The following is a 26,657-nucleotide window of genomic DNA, read 5'->3' on the forward strand; positions in this document are numbered from 1 at the left end:
GGCGCACCCTTGTGAAGAGCCAAAGGGTTGCCCTGAAACAGTCATCCAGATGGCTGGCAATTGTGACTGTGAACACAGCAGGGACCCTGAACGTTCCGTCATAGACAGATGTCTCCCGAGAAACTGTTAATGGGGCTAAAGAAGGAATGTCGTCATCTTTCATGGTGTGGTCATTGGGGGACGATGTGGGAAGACCAGGTATAGAGGAAAAGAAAGGGGGACAGCAGGCAGTAATGGAGGTCAGTATAATCGCAATATATGTAAGAAACTGTCAAAAAATAAAAACTTTGAGAGACCAAGAAGCAGGTGGACAGAGGACTGGACATCTTTCCCACTGGGCTCCATGTAAACAGAGCAAGCCTGAAAAGCAGGCACTACGTAAAGGACCTAGAAAGGGCGATGAGCCTTATGGCAGAAGGCTTGGCTTGTGAGTTCAGCTGTCCCTGGCTCATTAGCCTACTCTCACTCTTAATAAACTATATTTCTACTGTGGGGGGGTGGTGTCCTCTAAAAACATTTAAGCGCCTGGCCATGGACACACCAGGAACTTCTGTTTCAGTGGGCCATCGTTACCTAAATAAAGCCAATAAAGGTGTTTATTCCTGAACAGTCTGGTGATTTTCACTGTTTTCAAAAATTCAGCTGTAATCTGTAATTATCATTACAAACACGTTAGCTCTCTTTGGGGTCTTTCAGGTTTCTAATGCTGAAGAGAACTGAAAGCTGACTACACAAAAATCAATGTGTAAAACGTACCATGCCACTGAAGTGCACACGATAGGATCTTAACCTTGTAATCGCTGCTCAAGAGCATCAGAATATGTCTCCATCCCGGCATGTCCTACCTGCAGGCCATCAAGATAGTTATGACTGCAGTTCAACAGGCCATCTCTTAGAAAGGGGGGCCTTTCTACCATCTTTTGTGTTTCACCCCATAGGATCTGTCCTGTCAACCACTCCTTGGAGAGCTATTGTGTCCACTGCTAGCAAAAGGGTTTTTCCTTCTTCTGCTGTAGTCTAATGAAAAAGTTTAAGCTTATGACGAAAACTCAAAGAAGGAATAAGAACACCAATGATCACAGGAGGGTGAAGCTGTCTTGTTCCCATGACGATTCCTATAGGATGACAACAAGGGAGCAAGTGACACAGCTGCTGCTGTGACCTGGATGTGCACACGGAAACTCCCTTGGAGGAGCCGCATGCTTCCTTTCCTGCTGGCCTTACTGTCAGGAAGAGATGGTTTACAAGGCAGCATCGCATTGGTCTCCCCAACTGCTCAGAACTGTGTTTCTAGATCAAGGGTCTGCCTTAAAACACACACACACACACACACACACGTATTTTCTCACAAATTAAAGGGAATGACTGCTCTATAACACACCATTTTAGAAAAGAAAAAGAAGCCAGGTGGTGGTGGTGCACACCTTTAATCCCAGCATTTGAGAGGCATAGGAAGGTAGACCTCTGAGTTCGAGGCCAGCCTGGTCTACAGAGTGAGTTCCAGGACAGCTAAGGCTAAACAGAGAAACCCTCGTCTTGAAAGAACCAGGAAAAAGAAAAGAAAAGAGAAAAGAAAAGAAAAAGAGCCCCAAATTAATGAACAAACTTCTAAAAATTCAAAACATTTTATGATACAATGGAAAACAGCTACTTAAATTAACATAGATTAAACCAATATGCTCTCAGATTTCAATAAAAACTAAAAGCACTGCATGGCAAATTTAAATTGTTCCGGGTGTCACAGTTGAATTATAAACACAATCAGTTAAATTACAATATAATATTTATAATGAAATTTCTTAACTACAATGTAATTTTAAGTCAAATAATAGCCATCTTCAGAAACACATATTATGAAACTTAAAAGGTTTATCATTTTATTTTTTGAAAAACTTGAAACCCTGCATCAAATATTTCTATTAATATTTGTTGAGTGTCTACTACATGTCAGAAACTAACAGGTACTATAGTGTAATGAGAGACCCAGAGCAGATCTGAAGCCTGGCTGGCCAGCCTTTCTCATAAATATTAAGATTGAGGAAGAATAAAAATGAGCTCAGCTGTGGTGGTACAGGCCTATATCCCAGCACTCAGGAGGCAGAGAGACAGGTGATCTCTGAGCTCGAGGCCAGCCTGGTCTATACAGAATGAGTTCCAGAACCGAGAGAAACCCTATCTCAAAAGACAAAAATTAAAATAGAACAAAAAGGTGGGGGCTGGAGAGATGGCTCAGCTGTTAAGAGCACTGGCTGCTCTCCAGAAGACCTGAGTTTAATTCCCAGCACCCACATGGTACCCTCTTCTGTGTGCAGGCACACATGCACACAGAGTACTCACACATAAAATACATCTTTTTTAAAAAGCTGAAAGCAATAAAGATATTACACACTTGACTATCACTGGCTGTGGATACGCCTAGTTTCTTCTCCTCTGGGGATGAGGAGAATGGAAGGGAAGAAGGGAAGCTTCTGAGAATTCTGGTTTATCAGCCCTCAGAAGTGCTCTATCACTGAGCTGTCTGAAGACGCAGGAAGGCGGGGGGTGGGGGATATAGATGGATGGATTTTCTGTAGCTCAACTGTAGTAGCAGTCATTTGGCGATTTCTCAGATCTCACAGAATGACGTTTATTGGTATGAACTATGCCGCAGTGAGTCTTAAAGATTAAGATCAGAACTAGAAATAATGTTATGCACAATAAGCCAGACTCAGACAAATATGATAATATGTTGTCATTTGTGGGACCTGATTTTAAAAATAACTATCTATATAGATAGATATAAAAGTCAGTCAAACTAAGATAATATTAATGATCAAAGATGTAATAAAATTTTATTCTTTTCAGGTGTAAAATTACAACAGGAAAACTCTAAAAATCACAATAAATGAAAACAAACAAAGATGCCTGCTAACCTATCGGACAGTTGAGGTCTTTCAAAGTTTAAACAAGGTTTTGGATTGGGTATGGTGCCTCATGCCTATAATCCCTGCTCTCAGGAGGATAAGGCAGGAAGAAGATTGCTGCAAAGCTTGAAGCTAACCTGGGCTACAGAATGAGATCTTCCCCACAAAGAAACCAAAAGACAGGTTTTTGTTTTAAAAGGATTACTTAAGATTTTACTTTATTTGCATTAAAATGAGGATTTCTCAATACTGAGCAACTCTATATTTTAGAAATTTTAGTTTTTGGAACAAAGGGGAAAAATCCAGAAAGCGGTATTGGATCTGAAGATCTGCAGTTACGGGATTTACAATTTTGGTTTTATTTTTTTCCTAAGAACAAGTTCTCCCTGGATGGCCTAGAACTCACAGAGGGATCTACCTGTCTCTGCCTCCTGATGCTGGGATTAAAGGTGTGCCATCATGCCTACACTTCAAAACATTTCAGTGAACACCCAGAAGTCACCAAGGGACAGGAAAGCACCGTCCTGCCTGTCTAGCTCCATGACTGCAGCAGGCAGAACAAGGAGGGCTCTGTAACATCCCATTTCCCATTCTTAAGGACTTGGTACATCTTCCACTTGATAAGAGGCTATCTTTAGAACTGAACAACCACTAAAATACTAAAGCTGTTGTTCACAATGGAAGACATAGGCCATGCATGTATAATCCCCCAAACAAAACACAAAATTGAAAAATAAATCATTCTTATAAAAGTCTACAGCTCCTAAAACAACATATATGTGGGAAAACAGAAACCTATGCCCACCATATAGACTATAGTTCTTCCTTTAAAATGAGACCCAATGCCAGGAAGTTGTGGCGCACACCTTTAATCCCAGCATTTAGGAGGCAGAGGCAGGCAGGTCTCTGTGAGTTCGAGGCCAGCCTGATCTACAGAGTGAGTTCCAAGACAAGCCCCAAAGCTACAGAAAAACCCTGTCTCAAGAAAACAAAAACAAAGCACATTTTTTTTTTTATTACCTTTAGAATAAAAAAAGAATATAATGGACTCTTCCATACCTTTAACATCCGGGTCATCCATGTGTGGCTCTAGGTTCTCTATCATTTCTTCTAGTTCCTTCCGGGTAGCCATGGTGATATTAGGAGAACCCGGTTCAGGGACTCCAGATGCATCTCCTGCTTTTTCAGGGCTGAGTGTCTCCCCAAAGTCCTGCTGGAGCTCTCTATCAAGATCTATTTCAGGTAGAGGAGTCCTCCAGAAATGGAAGGAGTTGAACAAATCCTGATCTAAGAGAGTGGAATCTGGGGAGCTGGTGCCAACCTCTGGCCGGAATGCAGTCATGCAGTTAGCAGGCTTTATATCATTCTCATCGCTAGCTGCTTCCTGATGAGACTCTGAGGACAAAGTACAGAGTGAGGAGATGTCCTCTGGAACACTTATGTCACCTGCAGAGTTCCCAGCAGTCTCAGCAGCACAGTCTCTGAGTGCGCTCTCCAGGCTGGCACTGAAGTCTACGGGAGCATCCTCTGGCCGGACCTGCTCCTCTTCTACAGCATCAAAATCTTTGATCCTTTGATTCATTTAGGGGAAAAAAGAAACATGGAAGTACAGAAATAATTACTGGGAAAAGATAATGTAAAGTATGGCATACAGCATTTAGACTATAGATTACCCACAGGAACTGAATAGTCTTGTGGGCTACACACCACTTCTTCCCATCAGTTGTTCTGCATTCAGAGATGTAAACACCTGTCAAACTTGTCTAAGCAGTCACGCATTGTTAACAGCTGGAGACGGTGACACTTAGGAATCCTGGAATACTATAATACTACTGTAATATCAGTAACAGCAGGAAGAAACCAATACAGTGGATTCTAAGATACATAAAATTTTAAATTATTTATTTGGGGATTATTTATATTGCCACTGTTCCAACCACACAGTGAAAGCTGAGAATCAAAACATTTTTGCTTATAAAAGGGATAAGGAGGGTAGCAGAGAAGATACTTACTAACCATTTCATAAAATACATTAAAATCTATTTAATGTAAATAAAGGATTTTTATTTCTTCATCTCCCATGCTACTTCAAAATCAGGTTTTTCAAGAAGGAAATCATGATGCAACAGATAAGGACAAACAGTAGATGCTCCTGATGAACTGCTACCTGCACCTCAACTACAGCCTTCAGTTTTACCATTTCTCTCCTATCTTTTATTAACAGGTAGTTACTGGGCACCTACTAGGATCCAGGAATAAATCAGGTTTCAGGATTTGGTATGTAGGCCTAGGTAAAGTGCCTGCTGCACAAGTGTAAGGACCCACGTTCAAGCATCTATGTAAAAAAGCCAAGAGGAGCCCCACACCTCTAGTCCCAGTTCTGGGGGGATGGAAACAAAGCTCCCTGGGGCTTGCTGTCTCCTAGCATGACTGAACTGGCAAGCTCCAGGTTCAGTAGGAGACCCTATCTCAACAAATAGGGCGGAAAACAACTGAGAACGATGCCTGAATTGGCCTCTGGCTTTTACACACACACACACACACACACCCTAGTACAGTCATCTTTAGCATACAAAGGAAATAAGCCACTGCGGTTTCCAAGTACACTTGTAAACTCAGCCCTTGAGAGACTGAGGCTAGAGAATCAAGAATTTGAAAGGAGCCTGGCCCTACATAGCTAAACCCAAAACAAAAATTCACACCAAAACTCTAAAACTGAATGTAAATTGTAGCTATTACCCTTGAGATTATAATTACAGGTAAACAAACAGTAAACTACAAAAGCAAATTACCATCATGACGATTAAAATGCAGCCAGGAGTGGTGGCTTACACCTTTAGTACCAACAGAGGAGGAAAGAAGCAGGGGGATCTCTAGGAGTTCCAGGTCAGCCTTGTCTACAGAGTGAGTTCCAGGACAGTCAGGCTATACAGGGAGAGACTGTCTCAAAAATAAATTTCTACCCCATTTCCCAAATCAGTATGTGATTCTAAGCAAAGAAATCTGACATCATCGAGCAAAGGGCGCAGAGAGTTAGTGGGACCACATGGATTTAGAGAACATGATGTGGCTGTGAGGCAAACGGAAGAGCATTTTCAAGAAGAAACAGCAATATAAAGGCAAGTGCTGACACAGAGATGGCAAAACCAGAAGCCAACTGTGACTTTCTGGAGTCGGGGCGAAACACGGGTGAGATGGATGCAAAGTCTCTGGAAAGCCACAGCCAGATGCTCCTGACTACTGTGGGCTGCCGGAAATAATGACGCAACTGTAAAACCCAAGACCTTTGTAGAAGCAGTGTAGGAAACAAGCTGCAAGAACTGGAGTGTCAACAGCAGACATGGTGTTTAAACAGGTGTGCCTGCGGGCTGCAGAGGAACACTCAGCAGTCATTAAAGGGGTGCACTCACTCATTTCTTGCTGGCGGTAAGAAACAAAGGAAGAACCTGCTGGGCACCCAGATTCTGGTTAGGGCAATGGAATGGATGCCTATGGCACTAATTAGAAGCTAACAACCCTGGCTGGGTGTGGTAGTGCATGCTTTTAATCCCAGAGGCAGGAGAATCTCTGTGAGTTCCAGGCCAGTCTGGTCTACAGAACTATGCTATACTGGCCTATTGTGGGAAGTCCTTCTGAGTGTGGGTTGCTTTTACTGGATAATGAATAAAGCTGCTTTGGCCTATGACAGGGCAGAATAGAGTAAGGTGGGAATTTCAAGCAGATGGAGGAGGAAAGAAGGAGGAGTCAGAGAGATGCCATGTAGCTGCCGAAGAAGACAGCACCTGAAACTTTACCAGATAAGCCACAGCCTTGTGAGACACAGAATAAAAGAAATGGGTTAATTCTGGATGTAAGAGTTAGTTAGTAAGAAGCCAGAGTTAACAGGCCAAGCAGTGTTATAATTAATATAGTTTCTGTGTGATTATTTGCGCCTAGGCATGGGAACAAACAGTCTCTGTCTACACTCGACTCTAAGATATGTGAATACAAGAGCACCAGAGGTATAGAGATTTCTCTCAAAAAAAACCCTATGTAAGCCAGGTGTGGTGGTGCCAGCCTGTAATTCCAGTACTTGGCAAGTAGGAGCAGGAAGATCAGAGTTCAAGACCAGTTCCAGCTTCATGAAATCCTCTCAGTCTTGCTTCTTATTCCCATGCATGTAAATAATCAACACCCTCAGGCTTTCTTAGCAGAGGCCATGGTACCTGGCAAACCTAGTACAACTACTTCAAGGAGAAACTGACTCACAGAACGTGGTTAAAGAGAACCAAGCCAAACTAAAGAAAATACCATGACACAACTTCCAAGAACTACCCCAGGAAGTAATCAGATGAAGCCTTAATGTTAGTGGAATATCTCCAAAGTGTTGATGCCAATATCAGTTTTATTGCTCATATGTACTTAAGGTTTTGAAGATCAAACCCACAGGTTCTTAGAATAATTCATTCAAGATCTTTATTTATGGGGGTTTTAATTAAAAAAAAAACAAAAGCCAGGGTGTGGTAGCACACTCCTTTAGTCTCAGCATTTGGGAGGCAGAGTTGAGCAGATCTCTGTGTCAGGACAGCCAGGAATATACAGACAGAACCCTTTATCAAATATCCACAAAGGTGGGAGAAGGCAGGGAGGGGCACTAGGAAAAGCTTCACGGAGGTAGTGATTTACTGCGTAAATGTATGGATTTTCCAAATAATAATAATAATAAAGGTACCCAGTATGTGCCAGGGCCAGTGAAGGTGTTAAACAAACATAAAAATCAGACTGCTACACTGGATGTGCTTACACACGACAGCATGATCAAAGCAAACATGTAATTTTAAAAAGACATAGTTTAAAACAAGTGGTATATAAAAATGCTTTTAACTTCCTGGCAGAGTTAGGCTATGATTCTGGAAGGTATACTGACAAGTATTTTGTTAACAGACAATACACCTGAAATGAACTGCTTTCCCACAGAGCAGTAGGCAAAACAGGCAGGGTGCGCCCACAGAGCAGGGTGCAGGCAGAACAGCAAGCAGCCAGAGAACAATGCAACTGTTCCAACAGACACAGGAGTGTCCAATTTGCATAATTACTTGTGTTCTGATAGGAATCGATCCAGGGAACACTGTAGGCAAGGGCTCCATCACTGAGCTATAGCCCCAGACCTCATTATTTTAAGCTTTGCATAACTATACAAAGCAGATCTCAAAGCTTTATTTACCCTGCCTCTGTAAGGAGCCTTTATCAGTATCTTCAGAAGTATTGTCTATAATCAATAAATCTTTCTAAGAATACTATGTGACAGTAAATATTTTAGGGCAGTAAATGTTTCACTACACACAAAATAAATAGTAGCAGAAACGTAGAAGCAAAACTTTACTAAGACTGGAGAGATGGCTCAGCCATGAAGACTCCAATGCTCTTGTTGAAGACACAAGTCTGGGTCTCAGCAACCACAATGGCTGGCTTATAACAGCCTGTAAATCCAGCTTCAGCAGACCTAATTTCTTTTAGCTTCTATGGGTACCGGTGCATGTCTACATACACAGACAGATACACATACACAGCTAAAGATACAATATATCATTTAAAAAATAAAAACAAAACATTCCTTTCTTGGTCTGATATTAAGAGATATGAATTCTAGGGAACTGAAAAAACCCTGAGAAGAGAAACCAAATTCTAGTTCTTACTGGGTTCTCAGCTTCTATACTAGCTTGGAAATATGGCAGTGCTATCAAAGGCAAAGCAATACCGACTAGGATGTAGAAGAGAAATGTGCCCAAGCTTTGATAGCATTTACAACAAATCCTTCTCTACTCAGGAGTTCTCGTCCCTTTACTGATCATAACACAGTTCAATGGTACTACAGATGGTCCAGTGCTACAAATAATATACTCGATACCAATACACAGCTCATATTATAATGCAAAGTCAACATAACAACCAAACTACTGTTAAATAGTTGTTCCATAAAGCCACATACCTCAGTCATCAAGTACAGACAGCAGCCCAGCGACTGCTCTTACTAATAACATCTTACCGAAGCACAGCTATGCATTGTTCACGCTGATGGCGCTTTCTACTACAAGAGCAGAGCCAGGCATTTGTGACAAAGAATGAAAAGGTTTACGATCTGCTTCTACTGAAAACACTCTGTGCTGTCTCATACACTTCCCTATATATTCACACATTCACTTATCAGACCTTTCCAGATTTAAAACCAAGTTATGTGCCATCTTCACTATACTTAAAAAGATCATTTAAGAAAAAGTAAGTTGACTTCAAAAATATAAAGCAGGTTAACACTCCCCCACCCCACCATTTTTATAAAATTCCTTCCAACATCTGTTTTCAAAAACACCACAACCATGCCTGCTAGAAGCCATTTTCTTCCTTTAAAAAGACAGTACCTCAGATGTGTTTGGCAGGACAGTAGGAGAACGGGCAAAAGGGTAAAACAAGGCAGCAGAGGAGAAAGGAAGAACTGTCAAATCAAAACACCAAGAAAGCAAATACCACAGTATCAAGACCTACAGAAGAGAATGGTCATTAGCATCATGGCAAGGGGGCTGTTTCAAGAACATGTGCGTAACTGCAGAAGCTTATGCAGCTTCCCATGCACTCTTAGACCCAAGCAGTTCTCTAAATATATAACTCGAATAAATCAACTGAAATTCTTCAGTGCAGAAATCTTGAAATAAGACTGTCAACCTTTATTGAACTTTTGGTTAAGTTATGCTTCTATTTAATAAGTACATTAATTTAGGACAAATTACTAAAATGCTTCCTCTAATTGAGGGATTATAATGATCATTCTGTAGACAGAATCCAAGACCCATATTAGATTAATTGACTCTAAGGAAAAATAAAAGTCAGAGTGGACTACATATAAAAATAAACATTATTAAGTAGGTTTTAGAGGCAAAGTTTAAAAACTATTTAATAAATTTATAATCATTAGCCTGTGTATTCTGAGCACCAACAATTTACTAGGCAAATAATTCATTAAATATTCACAAACTATCAAATTTGTCACTCAGTTTTCTCTGTGTGAAGCATCAAGCTAAATGTGTTAAATTAATTTTCTCATTCAGCACGTAACTAACTTCAATACAAGCATGTGTTTAAACAGGCCAAGTGGAACACAAAGCTCTGACGTTATACCTGCTTCTGTCTCCTGCTGATGACTCTTCTGAACTCTTGCCCTCATCTTTAAAACACTGGCCTGAGCTGGATGGATTCGCAAAGGTGGATATGAAAGGCCCCAGAGATTGAAAGGCTGCTTGGCGGACCTAAGGGGAAGAGCAATAATAAAAAATAAAAATAAAATGACAATGCACACATATTCAACGATTATTCTGCATATACCAAAGTACAGGAGAATAGAAAAGCCTTGTGAAAGAAACCTGAATCTTTCTTTACTTAGAATTTAGAAAGCATTGTAATTTGAGTGTAAGACAGACTATTATTAAACACAAATGGATCATATCCTTAAAAAGTCTTCTTGTAAGCTTCAAAAACAAGAAAAGTGAAAAGAACCGAGACTGTCGAACAGAAAGTACACTCAGCACTTTCAAAGAGGGGAGACTGTTAGCCATAACGAGGCAGACAAACTCTGCGACTCTAGATTTAGAGAATTCAACACTCCCTTTTACCCCAAGAGCACACACAGGGTATACACACACAGACAGACACACTTACTACGTATGTAGCTTTGGTAGGCCTAGAATTAATTATGTAGACCAAGGCTGGTCTTCAACTATCTGCTTCTACCTCTTGAGTACTGAGATTAAAGATGGATACACTTGGTGTCTAGTAAAAATAAACATTAAAAGGGATGGGGGAGAGATGGCTCAGTGGTTAAGAGTACTGGATGCTCTTTCAGAGGACTTAGGTTCAATTCCCCGCACCCACATGGCAGCTAACAGCAGTCTGTAACTCAAGTTCTAGTGTTTCTGACTCCAAATACCAATGTACATAAAAATAAAAAAATTTTAAAAAGGAAAAAGCCAGTGAGTATTAAACATCAAGCCAAATTAACATGATTTATATTTGCAAAAATAAAAAAAAAAACTCTCCAAGTACCAAAAAGACAACCTTTAATAACCTTCCATTATCTTCTCTTACATGTATGAATCATATATATTGTAAATTCTTTCCTTTTCCGGAAAGGAGGGGCACAATTGGAGACAAGGTTTCTCTGCGTAGCTCTGGCTATCCTGGAACTTACTCTGTAGACCAGGCTAGCCTCAAATTCAGAGAACCATCTGGCACTGTCTCCCAAGTGATGGAATTAAAGGCACACGCTGCCACCACCTGACATTTTAAATTATTTCTTAATTTTAAAACATGGAGTTAGAGAGATGGCTCAGTGGTTAAGAGTATTGACTGTTCTTTAAAAGGACAATTCCTAGCACCTACATGGTGGTTCACAACTGACTGTAACTCCTATTCCAGGGGATCTGACGTAGAGGTTCTAGCCTCTGCAGGCCCCAAACACACATGTGGTATACATACATGCAGGCAAAACATACATAGACATACAAGAGAATAAACTATTAAAACAATTTTTTTTTTAAAAAAATCCTATTTAGTTTGAAATGGACTCAAAATGTTTAAAGAAAAGCATGTTACCCAACGTGAAGGATCGCTGATCAAGTTAATGAACAGCGCCGACAGCTTGGTCCGCCGGATCTCTTGGCATGTCGCACAGGAGACAGCCATGAAGCACTCAGCACAGGCCTTTCGCACTCCCCACACGTTATCAGCGCACAGCTGGAAAAACCTGGGCAGCTACGTGAGCACAGACAAAGTGATCGCAGCTACCTTCCATTTTCTAATTTAAATGTTGGATATTCTTTAAAAGTAGAAAATGTGTTTAATAAAAGTATTCAGAAAATTTTAATGAATTTCATTCAACTTACAATTCACTCTAGAAATGCAAAAGCACCAACAAACAACTTGATATTCCCCAAGAGCTCACATCTGAGCCCATCTGGCAAATTCTACACTATGAACTTGTACAACGGAGCACATACAACTTAACTGCTCTGCTACAATATTTAAGTGCCAGAGTAGCCTAGTGAAAGACCAAAGGTTCAGTTGAGTAAGTTAGACTTTATTTATTAAGTAGAAATGGGGAAGCTAACTGTGCATGTGTTTCTCACACGTTTTAATTTTTAATGAATCATTATCAAAACACATTTCAAATGCCACCTTGCAGAAACTTAAAGTACTAAATTTATAAACATCATTCTATTTTGTAGTCTGGGGCCATGTTAATAAACTCTCTACTACTCTGTAATGCACTGTCTGTTCTTCAACATCTGAGATGCTTACCAACATTTCCTCTGTAGCTTGCTGGCCAACCACACTGCAAATATCTCCGAAATTGGCAGCACAGACCTGTAACAAAACCATTACTAACACTTCAGTATCACATGTAGAGTTCCTTTAAAACAGTCTATTAAACTTCATTATCATCACATTGGAGGACCATATATTCTTAAACACAAGGACCAAAACAGGATGCAAACACACCTTCCGAACGTGAAACATTCTACAGTCACAGCACATCTCACAGAACCTAGGGAGGATGAGACGTTCTGTAATGTCCTTCCCAACCATGGGAGCCATCTTGCACATTATCTAAAATAAATGAGAAAGAAATTCACATTGAAAACATCTAAGGCCTTTTCAGATAAATGTAATAATTTAAAGAAGGACATATTAACTAATACACAGCAAATGTACTAAATCTAGAAAAAATCCCGTTTTATTTTTCTATTACTTAATTATTATTTAGTGACCTAATCACTTTGGTAATAACTTTGAAAGTAAGAATTAAGGAAAAGGGCTGGACGGTGGTGGTGCACGCCTTTAGTCCCAGCACTCGGAAGGCAGAGGAAGGCACATCTCTGTGAGTTCGAGGTCAGCCTGGTCTACAGAGCAAGTTCCAGGACAGGCTCCTAAGGTACAAAGAGAAACCCTGTCTCAAAAAAAAAAAAAAAGGCAAACAGAGAAATTGCTATCTTTAATCCTAACGTTGGAGAGTAGTGAATTCAAGGCCAGCCTGATATAAAAAGGGAGTTCCAGGACAGCTAGGGCTAAACAAGAGAAACCAGGTCTCAAAAAAAACAAAGGGTAGCCTGTAGAAAGGCGCGCTTGTGTCTAAGAAGAAGAGGACTGAGTACAGCTATGTTACTGAGGAAAAGCTCCACAGCAGACACTGTCGACTCAGAATGGAGTTAACTGAAGCTGACGTGGCAGCCGGAGCCTGCCTCTGCAGAGTCTGGACTCAGGACATAGTCCTAATACACAGATTTTTCAGCTAATAGTGCATGAAGCAAGAGTTACCTTTACTAAAAATTAGCTCTTACTGTAAGTCAGTACAGAAGGAAATGTGATGCCTGTTGGCATTTTCCAAATACATCTAGTCCCAGACTGTGCAAACTGACAACAAGAAGTGGAAGGCACAAAGATTGAAAAGAAACTCTTTAGTCAAGTATGGCAAGATTGTCTGCAAAGAAAACTCCAACCAGTCTACAAAGAAGTCACCAGAATAAATAAACAGATTTAAGAAAGTTGTAGGATATCACTGGGTGGTGGTGGTGCACACCTTTGATCCCTGCACTTGGGAGGCAGAGGCAGGTGGATCTCTGAATTTGAGGCCAGCCTGGTCTACAGAACTAGCTCCAGGACAGTTAGGGCCACACAGAGAAACCGTGTCTTGAGGAAAAAAAAAACTTTCAGGATATCTACATCAGACTAAAAAGGGATTATGGTTCTATAAAATAACAATGACCTAGAAAGTTTTAAGAATACATCATTTACGACGTTAAAATATGAAATCTAACAGAAAGATCTTTCTATTAAAAATTAAAAACATAACTTTAAATAAGTTTCAAGCTCTGTCATGTTCATGGGTTGTTAGGCTGGTAATGCTCCCTAACTGACCTGAAGGTTCAACATGATCCCTACCAACCCCAACTTCACCTGACTGCAGACAGAACCTACAACCCCCAACTCGCACAGCCAGCTTTGTGTTTCACAGAGGCACAGCTGAAGATTTGAAGTTCAGCCTGCTCACTGGTCTAGGCAACATATTAGAATTATTTTTTTCCTAAAACAAACGTAAACCAGATGTGGGTGGGGAAACCACAGGCTTCTTACCAGTGCTGAACAATATAGTTACGTTTTTAGGCTAGGTTCTCCTTACTATAACCAACATTATGCCTAAAGTGATTTTTTTACTGAGAAATCTCTGAAATTAAAAGCAAGTGTTTTGGAGCTAGGTATGGGTGATGACCGTATATTGTGATTGTACTAAATGGATGAAACACTATACTTTAAATGATTCATTTTCTGGGTTTCACATCAATAAAAATAATACCAAGAAAAAAAGCACCTAAACTGATTATTAATTGATAGTGAGTCTCTAAAAAATAATGAAAAGGGAATTCTTCAAGGGACAGAAACTATAGATCATTTCTGTTCTCATGAATGACCTGGGAACACTGGCAACTTGTTACAATTTTTTTATATCAACAAAAGACCAGTGTTTTAGGTATAAGAACAATGCCAAGTAGCCAATGAAATGTGAATAAAGCCCTAGGTTAATTTAGGACTGTTCTGTCTTGCTAACAGGAACCACAGATCTGAAGGACAACATCTATTACTAAGTTTTCAAGCCTTACTCTAGGTTTGCCTAAATGAAGAGACAGACTTACAGCCACAGCCTCTGTCTTCACGTCATCATTGCTATCTGGAGCAGTCAGCTCTATGAGAACAGGGCACACCTTGGTCTCCACATCAAATCGCTCAATCAGCTCCTGCTCCAGCAGAGCCAGCAAAGCTGCCTGACTGGTTTTCCTCACCTGCCAAGAGAAACCCCTCAGTATAAACAAGGCACAGACATGACTTTATAAAAGCGCTACAACAGCCTGGCAGTAGTGGAGCACGCCTTTAGTCCCAGCACTCGGGGGGCAGAGGCAGGCGGGTCTCTGAGTTCTAGGACAGCCAGGACTATACAGAGAAACCCTGATTCAAAAAACCAAGACAAACCAAACAAAGAAACTCTACAACATTATTTTTGTAAAGGTAAATGCTTCTAAACACAATGTAGAATTCCATAACTTACAAAACCTAGTTAGTAGACATTTGTGGGTATTCCTTTCAATTCTTATAGAGACAGAGCTTGGCAAACAGGGACCCTGAGGGCACTGGGAAGACTGGTAAATGGCACCCTTTATGATAGCACTGGGGGCTCTAACAAGCATGCCTTAATCTAAGACAAGTAGTCACTTCTAGAAAACACAATCATAAAGTTAGACTCTAAGAAATATTCTAGTTGTATCATTTAGGGTTAGGCCATTCTGCATATATTATGCTACAGAAAGTTCCTTTAAGAACAAGTAAATGAGACTCTTACCTGGTTATTCTGATCTGCGAGATATCTAACCACAATTGGCAGTAAGTATTTGGAAAAAGCATATGGTATCGAAGGCCGGTTCTCTTGACAAAACAGTGCAATATGTGGCACTTGTTCCATCAGCTCTGCTCTCACAGTTGGTTCTATTGAAATAATAGCAACATGAGCAAACACATCCTTTCGTGGAGACAACTGCTCTGTCTGGGCTGGAGGTGACTTGGGAACCAGCACGGTAAGAACTGATCACGTTCTCTAACCCTGCAGTTCTTTCCTTAAATCAAAGGAGGACATCACTCCCAACCATCCTCCTTTCAGTCACAATGTGCACTGGGTAATGAGTACATTTACCAAGCCTTACAATGAGTCACACTGAGCTGGGGGTTAAATACCTTACCTGGTATTTCTATCACTTCTATGGCAAGAAAGTTGTAAACTATGTCAATACTATCATAGGATTTAAGGACCTCCTAGGACCAGTTATAAGGACCACTGGCTCCTCCTCTCAGTGCCATCTATGAAAGATTTATAACTAGACCTAAAACAACTAATTTCACTGTACAAAAACATCATTATAGACAACAGGTATCGCATTAGTAAAAAGGTAAAACAGTCTAGGAAAAAGTATTAACAGTCAAATATATTCCTATCACTGATGAAGGGATGTAAGAAACAAATTGCAAACTTGAGAACAAGCATGAGGCTGAAAGAGACAGTGACCGCCATCGCAGGAGACCCAAGGATCACGGCCTCAGTCACACAGACCTGAGGAGACTGTGTGAAAGAGACATAGTGACCGCCATCGCAGGAGACCTGAGCATCACGGCCTCAATCACACAGACCTGAGGTGCCGGTGCTCTAGTGGACTCCAGACTCAAAAGAGAAGTTCATCTAGCCGTCAGTTAAAAATGCAAGGATCCTAGCAACAAACCACATTTGGAGTTTTATTATGTTTTGTAATGTGAGAGGACTTCTCTTGAATAAAAATCAAATTTTTTTTTGTTTTTTGTTTTTTGTTTTGTTACCATTTATTTGTGAAGTTAAAAACGAGCGATAAAAAGTAAAAACTGCCATACAATTTTTTTGTTGTTTTGTTCTCATTTTCTCAGTTTATCTCATCCTCAACAGATGACAACGTACCAGGCCAGTCCTGGGTTGGGGTGGGTATGGGGTGGAGCCAGGGAAGAGCAGAGGGGAGAGAGAAAGGGAGAGGGGAGATACAGATAGATGGGCAGAGCAGGAGGGGCCTGCGACACCCACACCTGGTCCAAGGAATGTTCCAACTCTAACTAAAAAAACGAAAAACAAAATCAAAAATCAAATTTTAAAACACAGACACAGAGGTTTACACTTTCCTTCACAGACTCCATTTACGAAGTTAACAATGAGTTAATCGCTCCCACATATTTGTAAAGTAAAAGGGGTCACAGTTGCAGTTTCAGTTAAGAAAGAAATCAGAAACTTTCCTTTCTTTAGAGCTGTGCTTAGGCAAACAGACAAAGGGAGCATAAGTCAACTCCAGAGACAGATCATGCACACAGAGATAAGTCAGTTATTACAGGAGGGAAGGAGAAAATGCTGCCTTTCAGAGGCTTCCCACAGAAAGGCTGGAGAGACGGCTCAGCAGCAAAGAGTGCTTACTGCTTTTACAGAGGACCTGGGTTGCTTCCCAGCATGCACAAGGTGGCTTACAACTGCCTGCAACTCTAGTTTCAGGGGATCTGACAGCTTCTTCTGACATCTGTGGGCTCCTGCACACACATGATGTACATACATACACTCAGGCAAACACGCATAAGAAATAAATACCCTTAAGAAATAAATCTAGAATCATGTTTAAAAATATGTAAGAAATAGTTCTAGGAATATTCATCCTGTAACATAAAAGAATGAATGAAATCTATGCCCTGGCAGTGCTGAAGCATGCGCAGCCCGTATATGGCAGTTCTGTTGAACTTGTCCATATTGGGTCTCATGGTCTAAGTTGATGAGGACAAATGACCAGATCTCTTTACACACACACACACACACACACACACACACACACACACACACACACAATCTTTTATTTGTCATTTTTAAAAGTTATATGTGGACTATAAAGATGAATGTCAAAAGCAAAAACAATAAAGGGTTTACATTAGATAATACATGAAAATAGTTATGACTTTGAGGTGGAGAAATTTCTCAAAGACAATACAAACAATATTGCCCGTAAAAGAATCCTAGATGGGCCTGGTGGTACACACCCTTAATCTGAGCAGATCTAGTAGGTGAGCTCTGAGAGTTTGGGGACAGTTGAGTCTACATAGCACGTCCCAGGACAGCCAGGGCTATGTGGTGGGACACAGCAGAAGAGAACAAAGCCGTGCCAGAGACTCTAGTACACAGGTGCAGAGACATGGTAGAGAAGAGCATCAACCATGGTAGGCCCGCGTTAGCGTGAAGACGCCTTGTGAAAAAACTCTAAGGAAAAAAACCTGGCAATTTAAAAGGGAGAGATCAGAACAAATATTTTAAAAAATGAAGATGTCCAAGAGCCAATAAGCATGCTCATTTCACAGGTCACTGGAGAAGCCTACGTTAGCTCCACAACACCATACCACGACAGGCCCATCCGTGCCTCTGTGATAATGTCTAAAGTGTCTGTGAAGATGTTTATCACAGGAACTCACACACACTACTTGTGAGAATGGCAGCTGCAATAGCAGATCTGTCACGGATAATAATCTCTGCATATCCTATAACCTTGTGACTCCTTTCTGAGCATGCACCCACAAAAATATGTGTGCTTGTGATTCCACATGACTGCCCCGCTGCTAACAACAGTGTCAGTAGCCTGAAGCTGCAAGCGGTAAGGAAGGTGCAGCACAGGCATACCATGTACCTGATTAGTAATAAACCATACACACAGCACAGGCATACCATGTACCTGATTAGTAATAAACCATACACACAGCACAGGCATACCATGTACCTGATTAGTAATAAACCATACACACAGCACAGGCATACCATGTACCTGATTAGTAATAAACCATACACACAGCACAGGCATACCATGTACCTGATTAGTAATAAACCATACACGCAGCACAGGCATACCATGTACCTGATTAGTAATAAACCATACACACAGCACAGGCATACCATGTACCTGATTAGTAATAAACCATACACACAGCACAGGCATACCACGTATCTGATTAGTAATAAACCATAACACAGCACAGGCATACCATGTATCTGATTAGTAATAAACCATACATACAGTACAAGCATACTATGTATCTGATTAGTAATAAACCATAACACAGCACAGGCATACCATGTATCTGATTAGTAATAAACCATACACACAGCACAGGCATACCACGTATCTGATTAGTAATAAACCATACATACAGTACAAGCATACTATGTATCTGACTATTAATACACCATACCAAACAGCCACATGGGTATGCCAGACAAAGTAACTACATTAAGTCTGAAGGACAAACTATCTGACCACTATTCATTCAGGAGTCAGAACAGAGCTGACTTTTAGGGGGGATAACACTCATCTGATTTCTAATCATACGGCTGGATCTTTACTGTGTGAATGTGGTAAGGTTTGTACACTTACTCATGTCCTGTAGCAGTGTGTTATATTCGGTATTAAGAGAGCACCAGCATGGACTGAAGAGATGGCTTGACAGTTAAGAGGACTGGCTACTCTTCCAAAGGTCCTGAGTTCAATTCCCAGCAACCTTATGGTGGCTCACAGCCATCTGTAATGAGATCTGGTGCCCCTTTCTGGCCTGCAGGTATACACGCAGGCAGAAAGAACACTGTTTACATTTAAAATAAATCTTTAAAAAAAATAGCAACAGCAGCAAAAAAAAAAAAAAAAAACCAACAACAACAACAAAAAAATATTTTCCATGTATTTCCAAAAGCCAGATAAATTATCTAGACTGGACAGAGTTCCAACCTTACATATCCAACATAGCCAAACCCCATTACTCACAAAAAATACACACCCACACTTGACATACCATGAAATCGACATGAAACCACTGCTAACATCTCCAAGTCACTGTGGGACACTCATTATCAAGATGGAACCAAACACAAAATTCCCGAGGACCCACTAAATGAACTCACAGACCCTAAGAGACATGAAAATGAGCCCTTGGCAGTAAAAAGATTAAACCCCAACAGAAGGATTGGATACCAAGACTTCAGCAACCAGACAGGGCTGAAAAACTTCAAATATTTTACTTCAAAGACACATCAGGAGACATAACCAAGGAAAGAACACCATGGGGCAAGAAAAGCAAGACCATGGACATAGAGAACCTGAAGTCCCTGAAACAAAGGTGCTGTTAACAGCGGCAAAAACACCCTCGAGATCAGGAGGCAGGCTGGACTACTGCACCCTCGAGATCAGGAGGCAGGCTGGACTACTGCACCCTCGAGATCAGGAGGCAGGCTGGACTACTGCACCCTCGAGATCAAGAGGCAGGCTGGACTTCTGCAGCAAGCACTTTGCTGAGAGAAACTATCAAAATGCCCACTGAAAACCAGACTGAAAAGTAAAAGCAGTGGAAAGTAATGGACATCTATTATTATACACTTGTTTAACAGCCAGCCATGTTAGAAAAATATCTACTCAGCTGGGGCTGTAGCACATTTGGAATGCTTACCTAGCATGTACCAAACCCCAGACCCAGTGCTCAGCGCTGCAGAAAACTAAACATGGCAGAGAACATGCCTGTAATCCCAGCACCTGGGAGGTTAAGGTAGGAGGATCAGAAATTCAAGATCAAAAGAATAAACCAAATTTTTTAGATTATATTTTTTTTCAAGATCAAGATTATTCTCAGTTACATAGCAAGTTCAAGAGCAATTGGAATACATGAAATCTAAATACACACACAGATACACAACCAAACTAAAGATTTTAAGGTAGAGGAAAAACAATACTCAAAAAATTAATGGTTGAAATTTCCTGATACCCTCAAATTCAAGAAAAATGGCAAATTTGAGTAGAATTCATTTGCACCAAAACACAGCACAATAAAACTAGAGCTCTACATGGAAAGAACTTTTAAAAGGAAGAAACAGAGACAAACCAGACAAGCTAATTTCTCCACAGGAAGCCCCTGCAGCTCCACACAGCCTCTTTCTTTGACACGGCAGTCAGGCTAGCCCAACCAGGGAAACTCAGAGTCAAGCTAAGCGTGCCCAGCTCTCACTCCTGGAAGTCACTTTAGAATGGCTCCAGGCACTTCAATTTTTGTCCAACAATTCATCTTTGTAACAATCGGTATGACCTCTCAATTAGTCTTCCTGTCCCCACATCTCTTGAGCCAGTTCACACTGCTCACCTGTTATAAGCCAGCCTTCATGGCCTCCACCCACATACCTGCGACCAAGACTGCCATCTTCAACTTTTCTGGCTTCTACCCTTGGTTTCCTCAAATATGCCCTCTCCCTCCTGCACTGTGTCAGTCCAACAAATCCAACACACCTGTCACGTGACTAAAGAACTTAAACAAAGACCTTTCTAAGGCCACTTCAGAGTAAGCAAACACAAGAACAATTGTATGAAAAGATAAAATAGTACACTTAGAAATATTCTTTCCACTCTGAAAAAACAATTAAAATTTTTACCTTAAAACTTTAAGTTTATTAAATGATTAGTTCATTTAAAAAATGAGTCTTGTTGAGAAGCCAAAGAGTTTATGAGAAATTAAAAACATTTTAATAAAGACTTAAGGAAAAAGATTTTTCACATTTATTTTTGGATTACTTGTAAATTCAAGTATAAATATGTACTTAAAACTTGCTACTGGGGCTGGGGAGACAGCTCGAAGGGTGAGTGCCTGCTGTGCAGACACGGGCCAGACCACCAACCATCAGCACTCCCGTGAAAGCGGTGTGACCCTGAGGCCCAGCACCCAGAGGAGAGGAGACAGGCAGATCCTGGGAACTTGCTGGGCAGCCATCCTAGCCACACAGCAAGCTCCAGGTCCAGTGAGAAACCTGTCTCAAGGGAGTAAGGCAGAGTCACTCAGCACGACAGCTGGTCTCCTCCTCTGGCCTTTGCAGGCACATACCACACACACTTGTCTTAAAATGTCACACTCTACACCGTGTTCATTTACCACAATCAAAAGCTCTTAAGTAACATACATCATCATTATCTAATGTTCACATCACGTTCCCCTTCCTCGTGAACCATCACGCCGCACTTAGGTTTACCTCTTTCCTGAGAGCTCTCCCGTCTTTAATAAGCCAATGTTCATCTTACAAATAATGACTAGAAGATGACATGGTGGCACTATAAACTGATCTTTTCCCCCCTATGACTAGTGGACTAGTGGGTTTAATAATTTCTTTTAAAATTTTTTTTTTTTTTTTTCTGAGATAGGGTCTCCCGATGTAGTAAAGGACAGCTCTGAACTCAAGGTTTTCCAGAGTGCTGGGATTACAGGTGTGGGTCACTTGCCAAGTCTCAGGAAATCTTAAAGAACTCTCTTACCATGGTAATCTCTCCAACAGGGTTAGAAGTAACAACACACTCCTGTTCTCTGTGTGGACACATACCCGAGTCATCCGCTAATCTGCCAATTCTTTCCAAAACAGCAACACAGTCTCCTTCATCATCGCAGACTTCCCTTAGTGTATCCAGCAGACTCCGGGCCACCATTTGTCTACACAGAAAGAAATCCATGGAGTTCAGTGCTTTCAATACATAATAGAAGTTTCAAATACAGAAACCTTATGTTTCATAAAGACAACTTTTCTTATTGCAAGTCACATACTAAACTTGTAATTTCCTAGGTAGCAAAAATTGTACTGATTTTACAAATAAGATTATTACCAGCTTTTTAAACCTTTATCCAAATAATTAGGGAAATTTGTAGTCACTGAATTTTCATTTCAATTATCCTCTTATCACAGTTAACAGTAAAATATATTCATTCTTCATTATATTAAATGTTATATTTACTAGCATGAGTTTTTTTTTTTTTTAATATACAGTGAAAATCTGCTGCAGAGACTCAGCAGGAAGGCTCTAGCTCTCGGTCACTGCTGTGTTCTGTGCCCTGGCACACACAAAGTGCGTCACGTCATTGGGTGGAGGAGCAACACGCTCCCTAATAAGCAATTAAATGAATAACAAAATTAGCCCAACAACAAACAAAAAGCAATAAAGGACAATGAACAAAAGGGATCAAGCTGTAAACTTAGGGACACTGACTGCCACCTGGCACTTCCCCTGGGATGGATAATTTTATATCCTTGCTGAGGTGAGCTCCTTTCTTCCCCCTTACATGCTAACGAAGAACACACACACCTGTTAAACACGTTCTCACTTGCAGCATACTTGTCCAGCCTCCCCAGCGGTGTCAACATTTCATCTTGTGAGACGAAGTCCAGGGCTGAAGGTAGAATAATCACGTCAGACTCTGAGCTGCAGTCATCCACACCAACTAGCAGAGACATCACAAACACTCCTTATAACACTGAACGGGAACATACCCTGCCTGCTGGAGCAGTGCGTGCTTCCGGAGCGGTACAGAGAACTGTAAGACATCTTCAGGTCAGCCCAGCGCTAGCCGCTGTCCTCCTCCACCCACACTTCTAACAGCCCCCAGCAGCATACAGCCAGTGGTGACACAAACTCAGTATCAAGAATTTACATGTTTAGCAGGTGGATGGCATATGCCTTTAATCCCAAATTTGGGAGGCGGAGGTAGGGAGATCTCTGTGAGTTCCAGGCCAGCCTGGTCTACAGAGTGGGGTCCAGGACAGCCAGGGCTACATAGTGAGATCCTGACTCAAAAAATTTAAAAACAAATAAATATGTAAATTACATGCTCAAAGAGAATAGCTTGTAAAAAAGCAAACACTGACTTAGTCAATTCTATAATAAAGACACTAAAGCTGAAAAGTGTCTAACTTCACTTACTGGAAAAGAACTAAAAACTATAATTAGTATTTATATTCATTAAACAAATATTAAATACTACTGTGTCAACTACTTCACTTATGTTGGGGAAGCAGTCACGAAAATGCTTGTTTTCTAAGAACTGACATTCTGCTGAGAAGAGTCTATGTTTAGACAATCATTATGGTTACACGTATGTACACAGCCCAAGGCAGAGCTGCCACAGCAGTTGGAGAGTAAGATTGAGCCAAGAGTTCAGAGGGAGGACTAAAGAGTTCTGAGCGCCCAGAGAGGAAGGTAAGAGTGGGAGATGTCCATTATGTTTGCTGAGTTTGTAACACTCAGGCCACCTGACAAGGGCATTTCTCCACTGTCTGATGACTGAGGAGGAAGGGGCATAGGGAAGTGAGGCTATTCAGACGTGCTCTACAGAACTGCGGCTGTGAACAACCAACTGGACCAACAGTCACAGGTAAGGTGAGCAAGTGAGCGCTGCTGCTGTTTGAGAAGGGTGTGCTGGTGTGACACAGCAGTGTGATTTGGGAAGGGTGTGCTGGTGTGACACAGCAGGGTTATTTGGGAAGCGTGTGCTGGTGTGACACAGCCAGCGTTATTTGGGAAGAGGGAATGTCAAGTGAGGAACTGTCGCCATCAGACTGTCCTGTGGGCAACTCTGTGGGCACCACAGTGGGTGTCAACTCTGGCCAGGTGGTCTTGGGAGATGTAGGAAAAGAAGCTGAACACAGACCCAAGAGTGAGTTGTTGGCAAGCAGCTTCCCTTCATGGGTGGTGCTCTGCTCCTGCTTGAGCGCCACCCCCAATTCCAAAGACGGACCGTGATCAGGACATGTAAGCTAAATAAACCCTTTAGCCATAATAAATACATAGGTAAACAGAGAGATGAATTAATGAATGAATGAACAAATGCTTTTGGTCATGCTGTTTATCACAGAAATAGGAAGCAAATTAGCACACAGGGTCTTCTGATGTAGTCCTGGTCAGCCTAGAACTCAGAGATCCACCCATCTCTGCTTCTTGAGTGCTGGGAGTCTGTGCCACCATGTCCAGCAAAAATACTTTTAAATTTTATATTTTGTTTTAATTTTTCTTTCTTATAGTTAAGAGAAGCTGGGTATGGTGGTGCACACGTAATCACAGCACTCGGAAGCAGGAGATTACACCAAGTTTGAAGCCTACACAGGCTACGTACTAAGCAGCAGGTCACCCTAGGATGCACAGGAAGATCCTGTCATGATGAAGGAAAAAGGAAAGAAGAGGGACTGGAGAGAGGGCTTGGTGGTTTCCTAACCACTGCTGCTCTTCCAGAGGGTACAGGCTCACTTCCCGTCACTACTGTGGTAGCTCTGCACTGCAGTCCCATGGGACCTGACGCCCTCTGCTGGCCACTGTCATGCCAGCATGTGATGCAGGCAAAACACCTGTACACATAAAAGGAAAGAAAAGAACTGGGACACAGTTACACATGAAGTAAGTGGTCAACAGGAAACATAAGTTAAAGTTCAGGAGTGACCAACAGAATGAGGCTGGCAGGGAAGACTGGTGCTAATTCCATCTAATAGGTTCCAGGGCATTTCCAAAACCCTAAGAACTTTCACTTTCACTGTCTGTCTGTGGACAGGATCTCACTATGCAGCTAGTCTGACCTGGGACTCACAGCATAGCTTAGGCTAGTCTCAAACTCATGCAATCCTCCTGACTCAAGCTCCCAAGCACTAGAGTTAGAGGCATCTACCCCAGGTCACAGCAATTTTTTCCTATTCTTACTTTATGGCACTTCTGCCCCTTGCTCTAGTAATCGCCTTTTTTCATCAGTGCCTGTCAATGCCTTTCCATCTCATTCATATACATGCATACATACATATATATCTCATACATATATACATACTATCTAGTTAAAAGGAAAATCTTATAAAAACTTCTCCTAGATATTACTTTAATAATACAAAAGATTGACTTCCCAATCAAATCCCCCCAATGCTATTGCTTATTTAAAAAGGATTTTTAAATGCCTTAAATGAGTGTGCAGCATGGGCCTATCCTGTAAAACTCGCTAAACAATATTCCCATGGAATACTATTAAAGTGAATACAGAAGACTATTTTAACTTGTTAAAGTAGAAATCTTAAAAAAAAAAAAAGTAAACCACTTAAACATGTCCTTCCACTTCTAGGAAAGATGGTAACAATGACCAAATTTATTCTCATAAGCTAGGTGGTTAATGAAACAAATGAGATTAGCCCCATTCTGCCACAGTCGACTGCCTGGAAAAACAGGTCTCGCCACACCAGGCAGATCCTCAAACATCCTGGCAGACTGAGTTGATAATCCAGGGAGGCCAAAGCTGCAAACTTTGCAGGACTGAACATCTTAGGGGAGGGCTTCAGAGGGTTGGTCCCCTTCCTCTTGAGTCTCTAAAACAGGTTCACGTGGACTCTCCACTCACAATTCTGCCTCAGCCCCTGAACCACCACACATCCATCTCAGAAGGTCCACTGAGTCTTTAGATGAACACTGGAATTACATACATGTAAGGGTCCAAGGAATAACTATGAGATCAGGGGGACAGATCTCTATCAAAAAGTCCATGTCTCCATCACTACAGTGAAAAAATAACCCCGACCCACACAGGATCACAAGCAGCCTTGGAGGAGCCAAGTCTGACATCGAGGGCTGCTCTCGTGCTCACGCAAGGGTCAGGCTCTGAAGTGCGATTCCCAGAGTGACAGAAGCGACTGCAGAAACAGACGTGGCCCTCAAGGGCGCACCTTCGATGTCTAGGATTGCGGAGGCCCGAAATATGAGCCTGTTTCTAGGAGACCAAAGGTCAGAGAGTAGGGACTTACAAGGCTCTTGTGCTTCTACCTCAAAGGCCCCACCTTGGTGTTGAGCAGAGAGTTCTGTAGTAAGGAGGCTGCTTATTGTCACAGCACAGAGGGAAAACCTGCTATAGTCAACAGGTGTGGCTAACTGTAGACCGACTTTGTGCTTCAGGAATAGAGAAGATCTGTTCCTACCTCAAACAAGAGTCTAAGGATCCAAGTAAGTTCCAGTTCCCTTTATGGAGAAAACTTGGGATTCTACCCAGGGAGTGGTTTGCCTACAGAATGTTTTGGTTTAGGGTACAAGTGTGACTTGTTTGGTTCTAGCTACAGAATGTCTAACTATGAATGTAGCCGTGACTTTCAATTAGCATGCTCATTTCCCGTATCATGTTAATGCAGTCTTTTGTCCCACTCCTACCTTTTGCGGTCAGGGTATTTTAAGTAGTTGGAAATTAAACGTGGGCGAATTTTCAGTACTCACTGGAATTCCCTCCCGATACTATCCTATATGTTTCTTTTATTATTTTCATTCGCATCGTTATATTCTTTACTAT

General features: G+C 41.4%; 1 protein-coding gene across 1 annotated transcript in view; it reads right to left on the reverse strand.

The window, feature by feature from the left end:
- Positions 1–26,657, reverse strand: part of Ppp4r1 (protein phosphatase 4 regulatory subunit 1) — a 53,670-nt gene that overhangs the window by 12,458 nt on the left and 14,555 nt on the right. Inside the window, exons 3-11 of the mRNA XM_057761478.1 lie at positions 22,667–22,751; positions 21,913–22,019; positions 15,319–15,461; positions 14,618–14,764; positions 12,429–12,536; positions 12,228–12,293; positions 11,523–11,681; positions 10,053–10,180; positions 3,963–4,474 (exon numbers count right to left, since the gene is read on the reverse strand). Of these exons, the coding sequence (XP_057617461.1) occupies positions 3,963–4,474; positions 10,053–10,180; positions 11,523–11,681; positions 12,228–12,293; positions 12,429–12,536; positions 14,618–14,764; positions 15,319–15,461; positions 21,913–22,019; positions 22,667–22,751 (1,455 nt within the window). The remainder of the gene's footprint in view (positions 1–3,962; positions 4,475–10,052; positions 10,181–11,522; positions 11,682–12,227; positions 12,294–12,428; positions 12,537–14,617; positions 14,765–15,318; positions 15,462–21,912; positions 22,020–22,666; positions 22,752–26,657) is intronic.

This window comes from Chionomys nivalis, chromosome 2 (genome assembly GCF_950005125.1).
Source record: "Chionomys nivalis chromosome 2, mChiNiv1.1, whole genome shotgun sequence".
NCBI lineage: Eukaryota > Metazoa > Chordata > Mammalia > Rodentia > Cricetidae > Chionomys > Chionomys nivalis.